General features: G+C 39.6%; 1 protein-coding gene across 4 annotated transcripts in view; it reads right to left on the bottom strand.

Moving 5' to 3' along the window:
• The window catches only part of POLR3B (RNA polymerase III subunit B), a 132,778-nt gene that overhangs the window by 62,060 nt on the left and 54,883 nt on the right, over positions 1-15,835 (bottom strand). For all 4 annotated transcript variants that reach the window (XR_007129397.1, XM_047741197.1, XM_047741195.1 and 1 more), the window contains exons 17-20: positions 15,031-15,105; positions 13,972-14,070; positions 9,802-9,929; positions 1,409-1,618 (exon numbers count right to left, since the gene is read on the bottom strand). Coding sequence is in view for 3 of the 4 variants with exons in the window: in XM_047741197.1 (XP_047597153.1) it covers positions 1,409-1,618; positions 9,802-9,929; positions 13,972-14,070; positions 15,031-15,105 (512 nt within the window). In the remaining variant the exon portion in view is untranslated. The remainder of the gene's footprint in view (positions 1-1,408; positions 1,619-9,801; positions 9,930-13,971; positions 14,071-15,030; positions 15,106-15,835) is intronic.

Genomic DNA, 15,835 nt, shown 5'->3' with positions numbered 1-15,835 from the left:
CAAGCAATTACTCTAAGCTGGATTTTCTCTAACCTCCCCAGGATATACTGAGCCATGTCAGAGGCTCACTGCAATAGGAAAATGTCTCGGGAGTAAACGCCAGCTATTACTGAGGAGATAAAATGCATGGTTGTAAAATCCTTCACTTACGATCCTCCCTAAGGCAGAACTCTTACAAGAAATCTAAGAACGGGAGTTTGGAAAATCAGGAAAAAGTAGATTTCTAAATAAAACCCTGGTGCTCTAATGCAATTTTTAAAGAAGGTGACTGTGCGATGAAATAACTGATTTCTACATCTGGATGGTAGATGAAGATGTCAGTGTGGCCCCTAGTAAATTGTGTACAGCCATAATAAACTCCGCTCCGAGAGCCAGCTGCTTTGGAAACGTTACATGATCTTGAAATTCCGTACAATGGCCATTAACTGCAACGTGCTGGAGTGCAGTGGGAATCTGAACAGGCTGAAATCAAGAAGTGTTTTCCTCTAAGTGTAAATGGACATTTTATTTACAGGTGATAGCTGAAAAGCTGAAGGACAGTAAACTCAGATCATTAAATTGTGTTGTGGAGTTTCTGACAGATATCACAAAGTCTTCAGATTTCCACATAAACGTTACCAGTTAATCAGAAAGGAAAACATCTAGTTTTAAAGCATGGCTGTTGTCATTTGGAGGAAAAAAAGAGGCATAAATTAAGTGCAGCCAACATTAATGCCAAAGACACATGTCTAGGAGTACTATTATGGCTGCCTAGCAACTATAGAGAGTGAAGGGGAAGGCAGAGTGGGCATGCCAGGGAGGAAAAAGAGAAACAGAGATTATGAAGAGACGAGTCAGACTTCAGATCAGGTGACAGGTACCAACCATGAAGCGGTGACTTGCAGAAGTAAACTGTCAAAAGGCAGACAAAGGGTTGCATAAAAACGCTAAGCATTTGTGTGTTTGTATTTTTAACTTTCAGCATTTTGCTAACAAAAAGGTATGAACATTGTGGGGCTGAAACACAGAATTAACAAAAATTGCCTTTAACACAGAAATACTACTACTGCCTTCTCAGTTTGTTGCTGAACATATAACTAGACAGATTTAAAGACCACCTTTCATTTATTAGAATTCCTGCTAGGAAATAAATTCTTCCATGTTTTCTGTTGAGGAACTGTCTCAAACTACCAATAAAGTAAAATATAGAAAAAACACATTCAGTAATTCATTTGACAAATTACCTCTACATAATATTCATTAAAAAAGTCAACACCGAAACCTAGCTGCGTCCTGTTTGTATGTTATAAAATTCAAATCACTTGAAGCCAATGTTAACATTTTGACGCCAGGTGATTTTTAACAGATTGTCCTTATGCCTGAACTCTGCAGAGTGCCTCTGGTGTCAGAGCTCTGAAAACCCACTTACCCCTGTCCAAGGAGGCCTTGTTTAAAACCAGGGCGTCTTCAATATCATAGCCGCTGTAACTCATCACGGCAACTGTTGCGTTCTGTCCAGCTGGAAGTTTCTCAAATTCTATCAACTCAATGGTCTTTGTTTTAACCATGGGTTTTTGTGGGTATGCTAGCAGATACATGAGAGTATCGATTCTGTTCCGCTGGTTGTATCCAATGGTACCTTCATTGATATTGGAGAAAGCAAAATGCAACATTCTATTATGTCAAATAATTAGGTAGCCAAGAATATAGAGATGGAAAAGAAAAACCCACATTATTTTCACTAATTAACATGAAGAAAACCTTCAGGTTAAATATTTCAAAAGCAAGACTCTCACAGTGCCTACCGACATTTAAAAACATTTTTTTTTCCTCAGTAATGTTAAAAAGTTCTGTGAAGAAGAAAAAAAATCACACCCAAGGTATTCTAACATAAGTAACTTCAGCCTACTGGTTCTGAAATTAACCAGGGAAGCCAACAATTCTGTACTCAGTTCTACTATGTTGCAGACCCATTTCCAAAGCTGTTCTGGAAGGTAATTAGAAACCAACTTCAGTGCCGACAGGCAACGAGATTACAGAATAGGACAAAGAGATCCATTCCATAAAAAGAAATCAACCATTACAAAAGTTCTAAATAAAAAAGAAAACAGAAGACAAGGAAAGACAAGAAAGGAAGGAAAAGGAGGAAAGTAAAAGCAGAGAAGAGTGGATTTACTCATCTACTTAACTCTTCATTTACAAAGTACTGAATAAACACTACTCTGTGTCCAACACCAGAGATAAAATGGTCCTCAGGGGAAAGAACCCTTTCCCCTAAGGAATCCAGGGTCTGGTTCAATCAGGTATAGACTTTTAGGTCCTTAGCAATCAGGCTTTCCACCTCACTGGACCTTGGAAGGTTGTTACTATCAGTTGGAAGTGAAATGAGAATGTTACCCTTTCTCCCTCTTCCCCAAAGGGGTTCACTAGGGTTCACAGACTTGCACCAAAAAAAGGGCTTCGCTCTCCTGGTCTTGTGAATATAATACGCTCTCCTACTCAGAGACCTTAGAATGGGGACTGACGTTTGCCCCACTACTAAACTCACGTGTGGGCTACTGTGCCTCTTTAACTTCTCCCAGGTATCTCTTCTTTTCCCTTGAATGGCTAAGAAGGTAGCCTTACATCTCTTTTTCTCTTGTACAGGCTTCCATGGCGACACATCCTCAACAGCCACACACCCCAAGAAGCCTAAGTGTCATTTAAACGAGTTAAGTTCTAAGAGGAGCAGATAACCAAAACTCAGTATTTGTCTCCTTCACCTTTTTCTCCCATTCATGGCATGAAATCAATGGTGATTTCAATTCAGGGATGAAAATAACCTATTCAGGCAGCAAAAATGACACGGCACTCCTTGACAATTATTATTGAAAGAAATAATGAAATCTGTAGGATATGAACACCTAGTACAGTGGGGAGCCCACTACAGCTGCTCCTTAAATGTCAGTAAATGAAACCGAACTGAATTATACTTATTTATTTATTTATTTATTTGACAGAGAGATCACAAGTAGGCAGAGGCAGGCGGGGGGGTGGGGGGGAAGCAGGCTCCCCGCTGAGCAGAGAGCCCAATGCGGGGCGCGATCCCAGGACCCTGGGATCATGACCCGAGCCGAAGGCAGAGGTTTTAACCCACTAAGCCACCCAGGTGCCCCTACTTTTCATGATAGTATGTTTGTACTTAAATCTCAGGAAGTTTATCACGAACTGTTTCTTGAGTTTACACTTATAAACTGTCCATTAATTTATGTTACTTTAGTGCCAACTAATAAACTGGGCCAGACACCTGGTAATAGATCACTGACTGTTTTAGAAATAAAATGCCTGTTGCCTGGATCATGGTAAAGTTCACTGACAATAAGTTTGTCCTTTTACATGAAATCACTTAAAATTTATGTCAAGATTTCAGCTCCAATTGTACACTTCACCCAGCTGGAGCTGAGGGTTCAGGCAATGTCCCACCAGGCTACCAAACACAGCTTCTGAAACCTGAGAAGGGCGTGATTATGCAGCAGGGAAGCGTTCATGGCTGCGCCTCCCAACAATGGACAGAGAGACTGGCTCCCGCTGGAAACTGTGCTACTGGGGCCAGAACGCAATTCTCAGGCATCACAACGGACCTGACCGCTGAATGGATGAACAGCAAAATGGTTTAGCAAATGTTTGGTGCTTATGATCTCATTAGAAATGTTCTTCAAAGACTTTTTAAAGAACTCGCAGGGATACACACATGGATATACGTGTTTAGCTGTACTGACGGCGTGTTGGTGGAAACAGGATTTATAAGCTATGACTTCTCTATTCTAAAACCTCAAAATGCCATTGCACCCCACATTTCTGTAAAAATCCTGAATGACTATTTTGCCAATAAGCGATCTTTTTTTGAGAAAATGTCATGCGACATTAAAAGACTAGTCTGGGTGAAGCACGTGTCCAAACTAGGATGCCTCTTACTATTTTCAGCTTCCTTTATTAAAATATTGCACGTACATAATAACCAACACGATGAGAGTATCTGTAGGCAGGGTTCTCCCTCCACTGTCCAATGTTGCTGTAACTTCAGTCTTCGGGGCTATACCTATAGACTCATTTCCTTACTACCCAGGACATGATCCTTCTTATAAAATCATATTTTCTTACTCATAACTTTCTTGAGAAACCACAGGATGACACCACAAGGCATGTCCCTGTAGGTTAAAATTATTTTAAGACGGGATGAAAAAAGGTTAGTAAGCATACATACAGCTGAGACTGAAAAGCTTAAGAAATGTATACTGAAAAACAATGAAGTTTTATGCATTTAACTATTTTTTTCTGTCTCCCTTTGCCCAATTTTTGAAAATTTAATAACATTATTAAATACAATAAACTTTAGCCATTTGAAGTGTACAAAACTGATGAGTTCTGACAGATTCATGCCTTTGTAAAACCACTGCCACAATCAAGATCCAGAACACTTCTGACACTCCCAAAAGATCCCACCCCCTGACCCCGGGCAACCACGGCTCTGTTTATCATTACAGTTTGCATTTTCTATAATTTTATATAAATGGAATCCTGCAGTATGAACTCCCATGCGGGTTTTTTCACTTGGCGTAAGGATTCTGAGACCCGCCCAGGTGGCTGTATCACTCTCTGCCACCGTCGAGAACCCATGCCCTGTGTGTCTCTACGGTTTGTTGACCCGTTCAGCTGCTACTGGATATGTGAACTGTTTCGTTTGGGGCACTTGTGCATAAAGCTGCCATGAACATTCACACGTAAGACTTTGTGTGTCCACTTCTTTTGGGCAAATACACAAGAGTGGAACTTCTGAGTGGTTCGGTAAGGGTATGGTTAACCTAAAAAACTGCTTGAGAATTTTCGGAAGTATTACACCATTTACATTTGCACCAGCAGCGCATGCGCTTTGTAGCTGCTCCACTCCAGATACTTGGTGTGCCCGTCTTTTCCAATTCGGTTGTTCTAATGAGCAGGTGGTGGGATCTCAGTTTTAATTTACATCTACCTAACGACTAATAACATCGAACAGAGTTTCATGAGCTTACGTGTCATTCCTATCTCTATGCAGTGCCTGATTTTCATTTTTGCCATCTTTAAACCGAGTAGTCTCACCACTGAAGAGTTCTTACATGTAGCGGGCATAGATCTTTTATCAGATGTATATACTGCAAACACCTGCTCCCATTCTTTGGATTAATGTTTTTCATCTTCTTAACAGTGTCTTTCAAAGCGTAAAAGTTTAATTTTGAGTCTGAATTACTAATGTTTTTTTCTTTTTCACAGCCTGCGCTTTTTGAGTTCTAAGAAATCTTACTTAATTCGTTCAAGGTCAAGAAGACTTTTTGTCTGTGTTTCTTTCTACACATTTTATGGATTTAGCTTTTACATTCTGAGCTATGATCCATTTTTCGTGTTCATTTTTTGTATGGTTATGAGGGAGGAGTTGGTGCTCATTTATTTCTATACAGATACACATACATACATGTTATTTTGTTGATAAGATTCTCCTTTCCCCTGGAATTGTCTGATATTCATTGAAAATTAATGCCCACAGACATGTGGGTCTGTTTCTGGATTCCTGATTCTGTTCCACTGATCTATATATCCACCCTTACATCAGTATCACACTGTCTTCATTACAGTGGCTTTACAGCAAATCCTAAAGTCAAGTTGTAGAAGCTTTCCAACTTAGTTCTTTTCAAAAACATGCACCAGGTTTCCTAACAACTTTAATGTGCTAAGCCTACTGAGCTGGCATCCTGCTCGGCACCAAGGACACAGTAATAAATAACACAGACCTAGTCCTGTCCTCGCAGTGCTTATATTCTACAGTCTAGCAGGGAAGGTGTGCAATTTTTAGCTGCTTCATATCCTCACTGATGCTGAGGAGGTCAGGACCCACGGTGAAGGGGAAAAAGTGAGGTAAGAACTTAGTTTCAACTGAGAAGAATTGTGTAAGTTTTACAGAAAGCTACATTATGTCTTGCCCAGAAGACAGAATGTAACCTTTTCTAAGTTACTCAACCAAAGTGGGGTTCCCTCTCCTTGTCAGAAACAAAGAAGGTACGCATTCTGTCTGACAGGGTTATTAGGATTAATTAAAAGAAATGTGTCTAAGTCATTTCAGTAGTCAGTAAGGGGCAACATTCACCAACAATACTACCAACCACATCAGTAGTAACAAACACACACCCCTGGGCCCTGCACTATCACCCAGTCTGCCTCCCATTCTCACTCTACATGCTAAACTACACTGCAACTTTATCTCCATTAAGTATTCATTATTTAACTTTCTAGTCTCAGGAAATATCGTATCATCTTACATCTGAAGTAGCTACAATGATTTCAATCTTTTTTTTTGAACCAACAGTGAAATTCTAAAAAATGTAACTACCAGAGATAATTTGGCCAACACATTTTTTCACCTTGTATCTACCAAACAGATAAAGAATAAATCTTCTAAAAAAAAATATTCAAACAGAAAGTTGAATGAAATAGGAGGAGATATAGAGTGAAACAAAATTTTATGAGGATCTTTGTATATTATGTGTTTTTAGGATCACAAAATCTAGGCAATTTCTAGGACATTTCATCCTAGTATAAAGTGGGGAACACAAGAGAAGGAACTATCTGCTTTGGAACAAAATCTATTGAAAACAAAAACAAAAACAGAATCTGCATTAGCTCCTGAGCTTAAAAAAAAAGTCTCAGCAATTTGGGGGTGAAGGAGGGTTGGGAAGAGGCTGTGGCTAGGGGAGGTATGTGATGCATATTCATTAACTGAGCTGATAGTGACTGAAAGATCCTTTTAACCAGGAGAAAGTGTTCCAGTAGAGGATTGCCAACTAATAAAATGGACAGGATATGAAAGCGTAACTCATGTGGACTTGGCGTTTGGTGCCAGGGAGTCCATACAATGCAGCTCCAACACACAGCTTTTTACTTGCAGTGCTGAGTGACCCGGAGACCTCACCATTTCCATCCACGTCTACCTGGTTTCTTGCTCTGAACCTTGTCACCACAGAGCTGTATCACGGAAGGTTAGGTGTTCCTCAGTAGACAGTTAAGACAGAACACGGAAACCTGCACTTTATTAATAACTTAAAGAATCTTAGATTTAAGAAACACCTCTGCTGATGTTTCATGTTTACTAAAATGTGCTCTCTCTTATGAAAGCTGAGGCTTTCAGTCTCCGCTTTGGGCTTGTCTTGGTCTCCTCTGTAGTGACAGAAAAAGGACTTTCTCTCATTTCGTCACTCTTGGCGGGGGTGTGGGGTGGGGAGGCACTGGGTAGTGAAAAGGAGATAGCAAATCTTCCAGGTTGGCAAGAATGTGTAGTGATTTAATTCCGGGCTACTTTCACTTACCACAGACTAATGGATGAACAGTAACTAAAATATGACTTCAGACCATTCACAGAGAATGTCTGAGATGTAGACTGTCTTCGGCAATGGCTCACACTTAAAATGGGATAGCATACCTTCTAGTTACCAGCTGCCAAAACTGTGCAGAATTAAAATGACTCAGAGAAGTCCAACTCAAAAGTGCTAGGTCTGCTTTACAGACCTGGGTTTCTGCTGTGCAGTTTTCTCCCTCTGCCGGCCTTGTTCCTTTTGTGACTTTTCATACAGCCCTCGCTCAGTACTTAGCTATATGAGTGTCCAAAGAGAAATGTGGTCATGTAATGTGCCAACTTTGAATGTACTTTTATCTTGATGCTTTTCTTTCCAGTCAGGTGTTTTATCATAACAAACAGTAACAAAGCCTTTTTTTTTTAATTACTTAAGATATTCAGTGGCTTTTGTCTTCCTAGCGTCAGCAGGAACGTCAGAGGATTGTATCCAAGGAGCTAAATGTGCAGGACCCAGGGTCAGAGCAGCTGAATACACCAACCTCAGAAAACACAGACAATGAATTGCAAATGACACTCAAAACAAAACGAGAAAAAAAACCTTCACACAGAAAACTACAAAAGAACTCTACAGACACTGAATTGGCTTTCTGTACACACTGATCCTGCTTAACTGTGTGTGGTAACTAACCAAACGTTTCAGATACTCATGGCCACAAAATAAAGGCGCTTTTTTTTTTTTTTTCCCCTGTAGGGAGAAGAGTTACAAAAATAAAAATATTTCTTTCCTTCAAGTCACTTCTTTACTTTAAAAAAAAAAAAAAAAAAGGTTCACCAAGTGGAGACAGATTCATAGCTCCTTCTGTTTTAATCTTCAAACACAACCAAAGAGTGGCATTAGCGATGGAGTGATTAGTCTTCCGTTAATTCTGCTGAAGGTTCTACACAAAAGGTGTATTGTTTCAGCCAGGATTCACATCATGAAACAAAATGGTTTGGTAAACCCAATAGAAGTGATAGTCCTTTCATGACACACAGGGTTCAGTACTGTATATTTCAACTTGTTAGCAAGTCACAAGCACACGCGGGAAATCAGCCTGCACTGCTGCTGAAGATGAATGGGAAAGGCGAAACTGATGAGCCGCTGTTTAGATTTTCCCACTGGGAATTATTCTGAACCGTCCAGGCATTACATCATTCAGGTAAATGGTTGCGGGACAACATGTTTTGCCAACCAAAAGGGCAATACAAAGACCCAGAAAGAAATACACAGTCTTTATTCCGGGATGAGATGTAGGATTCCTTAATTGTCAAGCTATGGTCCATTGCAGCTGATTGCTGGTAACTGAGATGCTAAATGCATTCTGGATGCTACCCAAAGGCAGTGCAAAAACCTTTCAGTTTCTTCATGAAGCTCCCTGTAGCGTACTTTAAACCAGAACTGACAAGTCATACTGATGTCATAGATATGTATGGAAATAAATTAAACTTACTGGGACTTAACTGATTTTTAAAACATTTCAAAAAAAGTTTATAAGCAAAAAAAAAAAAAAAAAAATGGGGGGGGGGGGCTGTACCACCTTCAAGATAAAACCCAAACTCCTTAATCTATGGCAACTCTCCAGTACACACTATTCCCATATCATGTGAACAGCCAGACCAAAGCACCAAGATCCCCATGCAATGCTTGTTTCTGTTTCCACGACTGTGAAAAACACTTGGGGTCATTCAAGACTCGGTTCAGTTCTATTCTTCAGAAGCAACCTACTCTCTAACCCCAAGTGCCCTTTCTACTCTCCTTCCCTAAGATTCTAGCTGTCGGTCCATGACAGCATTTATCAAACACATTCAATTACGGTTGTACTTGTTGGGCTGCCCCATTAGACTGTGAGCTCCTTGAGGACAGGGCTCTTTCTCCTCCCTCCATTTTCAGGTGCCAGCCTCACTGTCTGGTCTATCCGTGATGCTCAACAAGTGCTGGGAACGAATAATAGAGAAAAGAGAAGGAAGAAAGGAAAAGGAATTCGGAAACCGGTGTCATGTTTCAGAAGCTACAGGAGCAACCACAAGGATGTGATATGTTCAACGACTGTCACTCGACCGTCCTGAACACCTTCTAATACACACTGTGCACTGGCAGCTCTATTCCCTTTCCCACTCTTCCCTCAAACTTGTATTCTTCTGCTCTTTCTCCCGTTTCTCTTTACAGAGCTTTTCTCTATTTACCCACTCATCATTCTGTGACATTTATTACATATCCCCTTGTATGGCCAAAGAAATAAGTACAGAGAGGTCTTCTCTATTCTTGCAGAGGCTGCAGACCTGGGGCACCTGCAAGCCCTGAGGTTAGAAACACTCAGACACCAGCACCGCCTGACTTAGCCAAACATTTAGTACTAGTGAAGTAAGAATAAGACTCAAGTCTTTTATCCAAGTATTTACAACCAAGTTCAAGAAGGAAATCTTACCCATGGCTTGTTTCCCCATGGCACACTGATACGTGTTTCTTGGGGACTGGTTATGATGAGGGTATGGGATGAGGCCAGCACAGACACCAAGCAGAGTGAAGGGCTCAATCTCCAAGTGGGTGGTATCTCTGTCAAGTTAATTAAGAGTCAGACATCTCAGACACCAGGGACTAGAATCAATCTCTTAAAGGTCATAAAAAAATATTGCCACCAAGGTCCCCAAAGGACCTAAATAAAATGTGCAAATTTATATAGCTATGTATAAAAATTTATACGTAATTTATATAAAACCTCAAGAACAATAAAATTGGATGACAGTAAAACTGATTAAAAAACCTACTTAAATAAAATGTAGTAAAACAAATTATTTTCTTCAGTAATAGAAACTTATTACTTATAGAAATACAAGAGAAGAGAGAGAGTACAGAATGCCCAGGTTAAAAAAAAAATAAAACATTATTACATACTAATAACAATAACTAATACTTATAAAGAAATTACTGGGCAATATCCAAATGCAATACTGAAAAAATATCCACATGGATGAGTGGGCTGCTTTTTCCTTACTTTTCCAACCTGTATCAATGACAAAGTTGCTTTACCATTTTAGAGAAGAATATATCCCATTTAAGAATAGTTACCTTAGACCTAAGGGGACCCATACCATAGCCACTAGCTAAATGTGGCTGTTCAGCACTTTTCACTTAGATTAGCATGCTTGAGGAACTTGGAGGAGGTTTAATTTGATATAATTTCAATTACTTTAGATTTTAAAACTCAAATTTAAATAACTCAGTTCAGTTATTCAAAACCTTCATGTTTGTAACAACTTTCACTTGTGAATCTATTTTTTTCAACTGTAAAGGTAATGATCAGATCAGGTATTTCCAATGACCATTTAGCCCTCAAACTGAGATGTGCTTTCAAGCCTTATAGGAAAAAATAATCTCAATATTTTTATATTGCTTACATGTTAACATGATAATATTTTAGATAGAGTGGGTTAAATAAAATATTAAGATTAACTTCACTTGGTTCTTTCTTTTTTCAGGAGGCTACTAGAAAACTTAAATATATATGGGCTTACATGGTATTTTCCTTGAACAGCTCAGCTGTAGGAACTGGATATAAAGTAAGACTTCATCTAGTAGGTGTCATAATCTGGCTGCTTTGTAATATATTTTTGTGAAAACCCCTGTTTTGGCTGATATAGCAACTCGGGTATTTTAAAGGAAAAGGGCAGCCAGATTGTTTCTGGATCTTGCTGGAAGTAACAGACATTACACACAGGGTCTGTGGACTCTAGTGACCCTCTATTCCTTCCTCAAGTACCTGTGAAGCATAACTTCAGTGACTTCAAAGGTTTACAGTACCTGTGAAGACAAGTTATTTCCAAGATAACCCAACTCACTGGGAAAAATTAGTTGCAATACACACGGCAAAAGATCTCCCACTTATCCACTGGGTTTTTTTTTCTTTAATACATGTATGAATTATGCCCCTCGTTTGGTTACAGAGGATGCTTTCCATGCAGCTCTTGGTTTGAAGAACATAATTTTGACCTCATGACCTAGTAGAACCCCAACTCTCTCAGATACATTATGCCTTTGTCAGCAGAGAGGGAAAGAGGCCTAGGTTTTGTTTTTTTGCTTTTTCTTTTTTGAAAAGAGAAACAGCTTATAGTGACATTTTATGTCCTAGAGTAAAACGGAATCTTAAATGTACTGTTTTGTTTACATACTGACCAATTTCACAATATGGCCAATTTCCCCATATAAATAAAAACTACTTTTTCAGGTGTATAGATTGAAACAAGCTGAAAATAAAGAAAGGTACAGACCCAAGTTTCTTATTTTTTTGTACCAAAAAATACATATATAAGATCATATGTTATCTAACAATTCTTCAAAGTCCAAATGCTCTGGATTTTGATTTTTATGAAACAAAAAGGGATACTACTATTCAAAATTATAACCACCATGATCTTCTGTCCTGAACAGAACTAGAAGACTTTCTAGTCAATGTGTATAAGAGCCTTAAGTTTAGCTCAAATTAAGACTCAGTAACCTGTTGTTTGCAACAGCGGAAAAATTGGAAAACACCCTAAATATTCATCAACAGATTAAATAAACTATGTGTAGTCAGAAAATGTAATATAAAGAAATTAATGTATTTATATAAACATAAAAGCGTACACTAATATAGAAAAGTATCTAGAATGATAAAGTTGATAATATGCTAAGTTTAAAAACAAAGATAATTAAAATATGTTGCCTTGAGACCATGTATGTATGTTTGTATTTACTTAGAAAAATCCTTAAAAGAGTATATATTAAATCACTGGCACTGATTATGTCTGGAGGCTGGAGTTTGGTGGGATGGGGAAGGAAGGGGATTCATTCTTTTTACTTCACGCAGGTCTACAATTTTAAAAGAGTCACAAGTATGAATTATAGAATACCAAATTTTTTCTATTTTTAAAATAAAATGAGTTTGATACATGGGTCAGCTTGGTGATTGGGTGCTACTGATACTAACGGCTGCATTCCTGTGTAACAGTGAACACGACATAGAAAAAAATCCTTGCCTTTTGTGAAGTTTCTAGTGGAGAGAGAAATAATACACAGATAAGTAAATAAAATATGCATTTTATTGATCTTATTGTAAGGTAATAAGCCCTAGAAAAATAAAGCAGTGAAGAGGGGTGCACAGAGGAGGGGTATCTATTCTAAATGGGGTCATCAAGAAAAGGCACTAAGAAGGCGGCCCCTGAGGAAGACCTAGAGGAGGTGAAGGAGTGGGTGATGATGGAGGTGAGTGTCCCAGGCGAGGGAACAACCAGTGCAAAGGTACTGGGGTAGAAGCATGTCTGAGGTGTGAGGAAGAGGCCAGTGTAGTTATAGAGAGGAGGGAGGCGAGGATGAAGATGCGGCAGACCCCAGGAGGGGTGGGTAGATCGTGCAGGACCTTGAAGCCTCTGTAAGAACTCCAAGGGAGGGGGAAAGCCACTGGGGGTTTGAGAAGAGAAGGGAAAAGACCACATTAACCTACGAAGAATAGACTGTAAGGGAACAAGGGCAAAAGAGTCAGGAGTCTTTTGCAAGTCCCCAGGTAAGCCATGGCAGTGGCTTGGACGAGGGTGGGAGGTGGAGGTGGAGGAAAGAGATTAGATCCCCGGTGTACACTGAGGGTCGACACCACAGGCTAAGGGATCAGCTGTGGGTGTAGAGGAGGAGAGGCGTCAAGGCTGAAACAGGTTTCTGTCTGAGAACCAGGAAGGACGGGTTATTGTTTGGAGGGTTACTGCCTAAGAAGTCTCCTTTGTAGTCACTCAATCTTCAAATGGGAGTATAAAAATAAATAGCACTTTGAGAGAGTCCTACCCCCCCTTTTTTTTCAAATGAGATAGTCCTACCTTTAAGGAATAAAGATTATGACTGAAAAGCATTGTTTACTAAATTTTAATAAGACAACAATGAAGCAGTACATTTCATCTGGAAGTAGGAAACAGAAAAGTACTTTCTTGACTGAAGACTTAAATAGTTATCAGAGGGTAGTATGAAGCTCCCTAATTATTTCACAATAAAAGTGCAAAAATTCCAGTTTCAGGTAACCAGTACCACCAGTTACATGCATCAGACAGAAAGATATAGAAACATCCTCTAATGTATTCCAAATAGAACAGATGTTTCTAAAAATACTATTACTTGAAACACTGTGAAACTCTCTTCTTGAAACACTGTGAGCATATTATCATTTTTTATATTGCATGTAAGTTCAGAGACATCCTTATAACACAGAATATAAGGAATTCCTGTATCAACAAGAATTAGATGTCCTCTCTAGAAGACAGAAATACATCTTTATGTAGTCTGATCCATTCGTTCAGTTTTGACAATAACCAAACATCAGAATCAGAGAAGCAATTCAATTCCCTTTAAAAAATACATACTAAGTGTAACATGAATAGAAAAGGTTATTAAGTCTAAAGATTTTTAGCAACTTTGTGATAACCCTACAGTGGGATAAATGATGGGTTATGCTTTATTATAGGACAGTATACTTTTAACAATTCCTACTAAGAGGCAACATAGCAGAAGAGATGAAATGAAAAGATGATTTCTAGAATCAGAACAGGTTTTAATTATGGTTATTATGGATCCTACTTACTTATTAATTGTATGTTCATAGAGTGCGATGTTACAGTCATTTTCTTCATTGACATCTAAATATTCAACTAGACTTTCATGTAAGAAATCTTCAAAATTCCTAGGAAAATATTGGTGAAATGTACATTACTAATAAGCATTTTACTGCAATGTTTTACATGTGGTAATGGAGGAGGCTACTGGCTTTCATGTACACCCAAAGCACCTTTCTCTCCCAGAAAGTATCAATATATTGGGGTGCTTGAAACATGTTATTCTTGGATCACAGAGTGATCACAAATCATTGAAAGAGAAACATCTATGATATTTGTCAATCTGGTCGCCCCCATCCCCCACTTTCTTTGAAGAGAGAGCTAGAGTGCGAGCGCACCCGCAGGGCTGGGGTAGGGAGGGGCAGAGGGAGAGAGAATCTTTTTTTTTTTTTTTTAAAGATGTTATTTATTTATTTGACAGAGATCAGAAGTAGGCAGAGAGGCAGGCAGAGAGAGAGGGAAAAGCAGGCTCCCTGCTGAGCAGAGAGCCCAATGCGGGGCTCAATCCCAGGACTCTAAGATCATGACCTGAGCTGAAGGCAGGGGTTTAACCCACTGAGCCACCCACGTGCCCTGGGAGAGAGAATCTTAAGCAGGCTCCACGCCCAGCACAGAGCCCAGTGCGATCCTGAGATCATGACCTGAGCTGAAATCAAGAGTTGGATGTTTAACTGACTGAGCCAGCCAGGTGCCCTAATCTGGTCCTCACTTCTGAAAATATCTGCTATGACTTTTAAGAACCCCTACGATGAGACCACCAGCATCCACATCAACACATCCCTCTGTTCCTTCACAGTGTGCTAATTTACACCAACACTCTGATCCTCATGATACAAACTGGTAAGTCTAGGCAAGTTCACATAGAGAAGAATAGGTTTTTAATAGGCTGATACATTGAGTAGGGAGGAATTAAGGGACTAAAAATGAAAATAACTTTCTTAAAAGCTCAGATCAAATAATGCCATTGCTGATTAAATCATGTATATGACCATGAAGGAGACTGAGAGGTTCTGCTTTCGGCCATTTACCTGTACCCCTGAGCCAGCTCTTCCATATGCTTATTCGTGACGGCAGGCTTCTGTTTCTTAACGATTATGTAGGGTCTGAAATGAAAAAAAAAAAAAAAAAAACCACAACAAAAAACAAATTCACAGCATTCAAAACAAGAATTAAGTCAGCAAGTACACTGACTATAGTGAAGTGAGGGAAGGTGGGACGTGATCAAACCAATTCTTGGACCTGAGGGGTTCTCTGCACGTATGAGCGTGTAAGGGCCTGTCTGCTCTCCCTCACATACACATTCACAGACGTGCATGGGCCAGAGCACGCATGTATGTACACACATGCACACAAATGCACGCACGGTACTTCCTCCAAGCAACTTAGGAAATACCCGGTTTTAAATGGAAAGGCCACAAGAAAATGATCCTCAGTAAGATCTAGAAACAAAATCTTTATTGTCTTATTTTTTCAAATGGACGGTGTAAACACATCATACCAAAGGCATTTCACAGGATGCCACAAAGGAATATGTGGTCTATGGCCCAGGAAGCCAGCAGGCAGAGAACTGTCCCTGAGGAGAACAATGTCTCCCTGAGGTGACAGGGTCTGATGGACATCTGCTGTTCAGAGGGGTTTCTTTTTGGACAGACATCACTAGGCTACACTGGCAGGTTACCTAAAGCTACACATTTACAGAGAATAAAGCCTTTTTATGTTGTGATTTTGAGCGAGCTAATGGGTGCGAGGTAGAGAGAGCTTTTGGTCTCCGCACTCTGGTAGATTAACCTGTAACTGTCAGCGGTGATCCGCTGCTGAGGGCCTCACCACCAC

This window comes from Lutra lutra, chromosome 8 (genome assembly GCF_902655055.1).
Source record: "Lutra lutra chromosome 8, mLutLut1.2, whole genome shotgun sequence".
NCBI classification, from domain to species: Eukaryota; Metazoa; Chordata; class Mammalia; order Carnivora; family Mustelidae; genus Lutra; species Lutra lutra.
The sequence above is the reverse complement of the archived record's forward strand: the minus strand, read 5'-3'. Positions and strand labels throughout refer to the sequence as shown.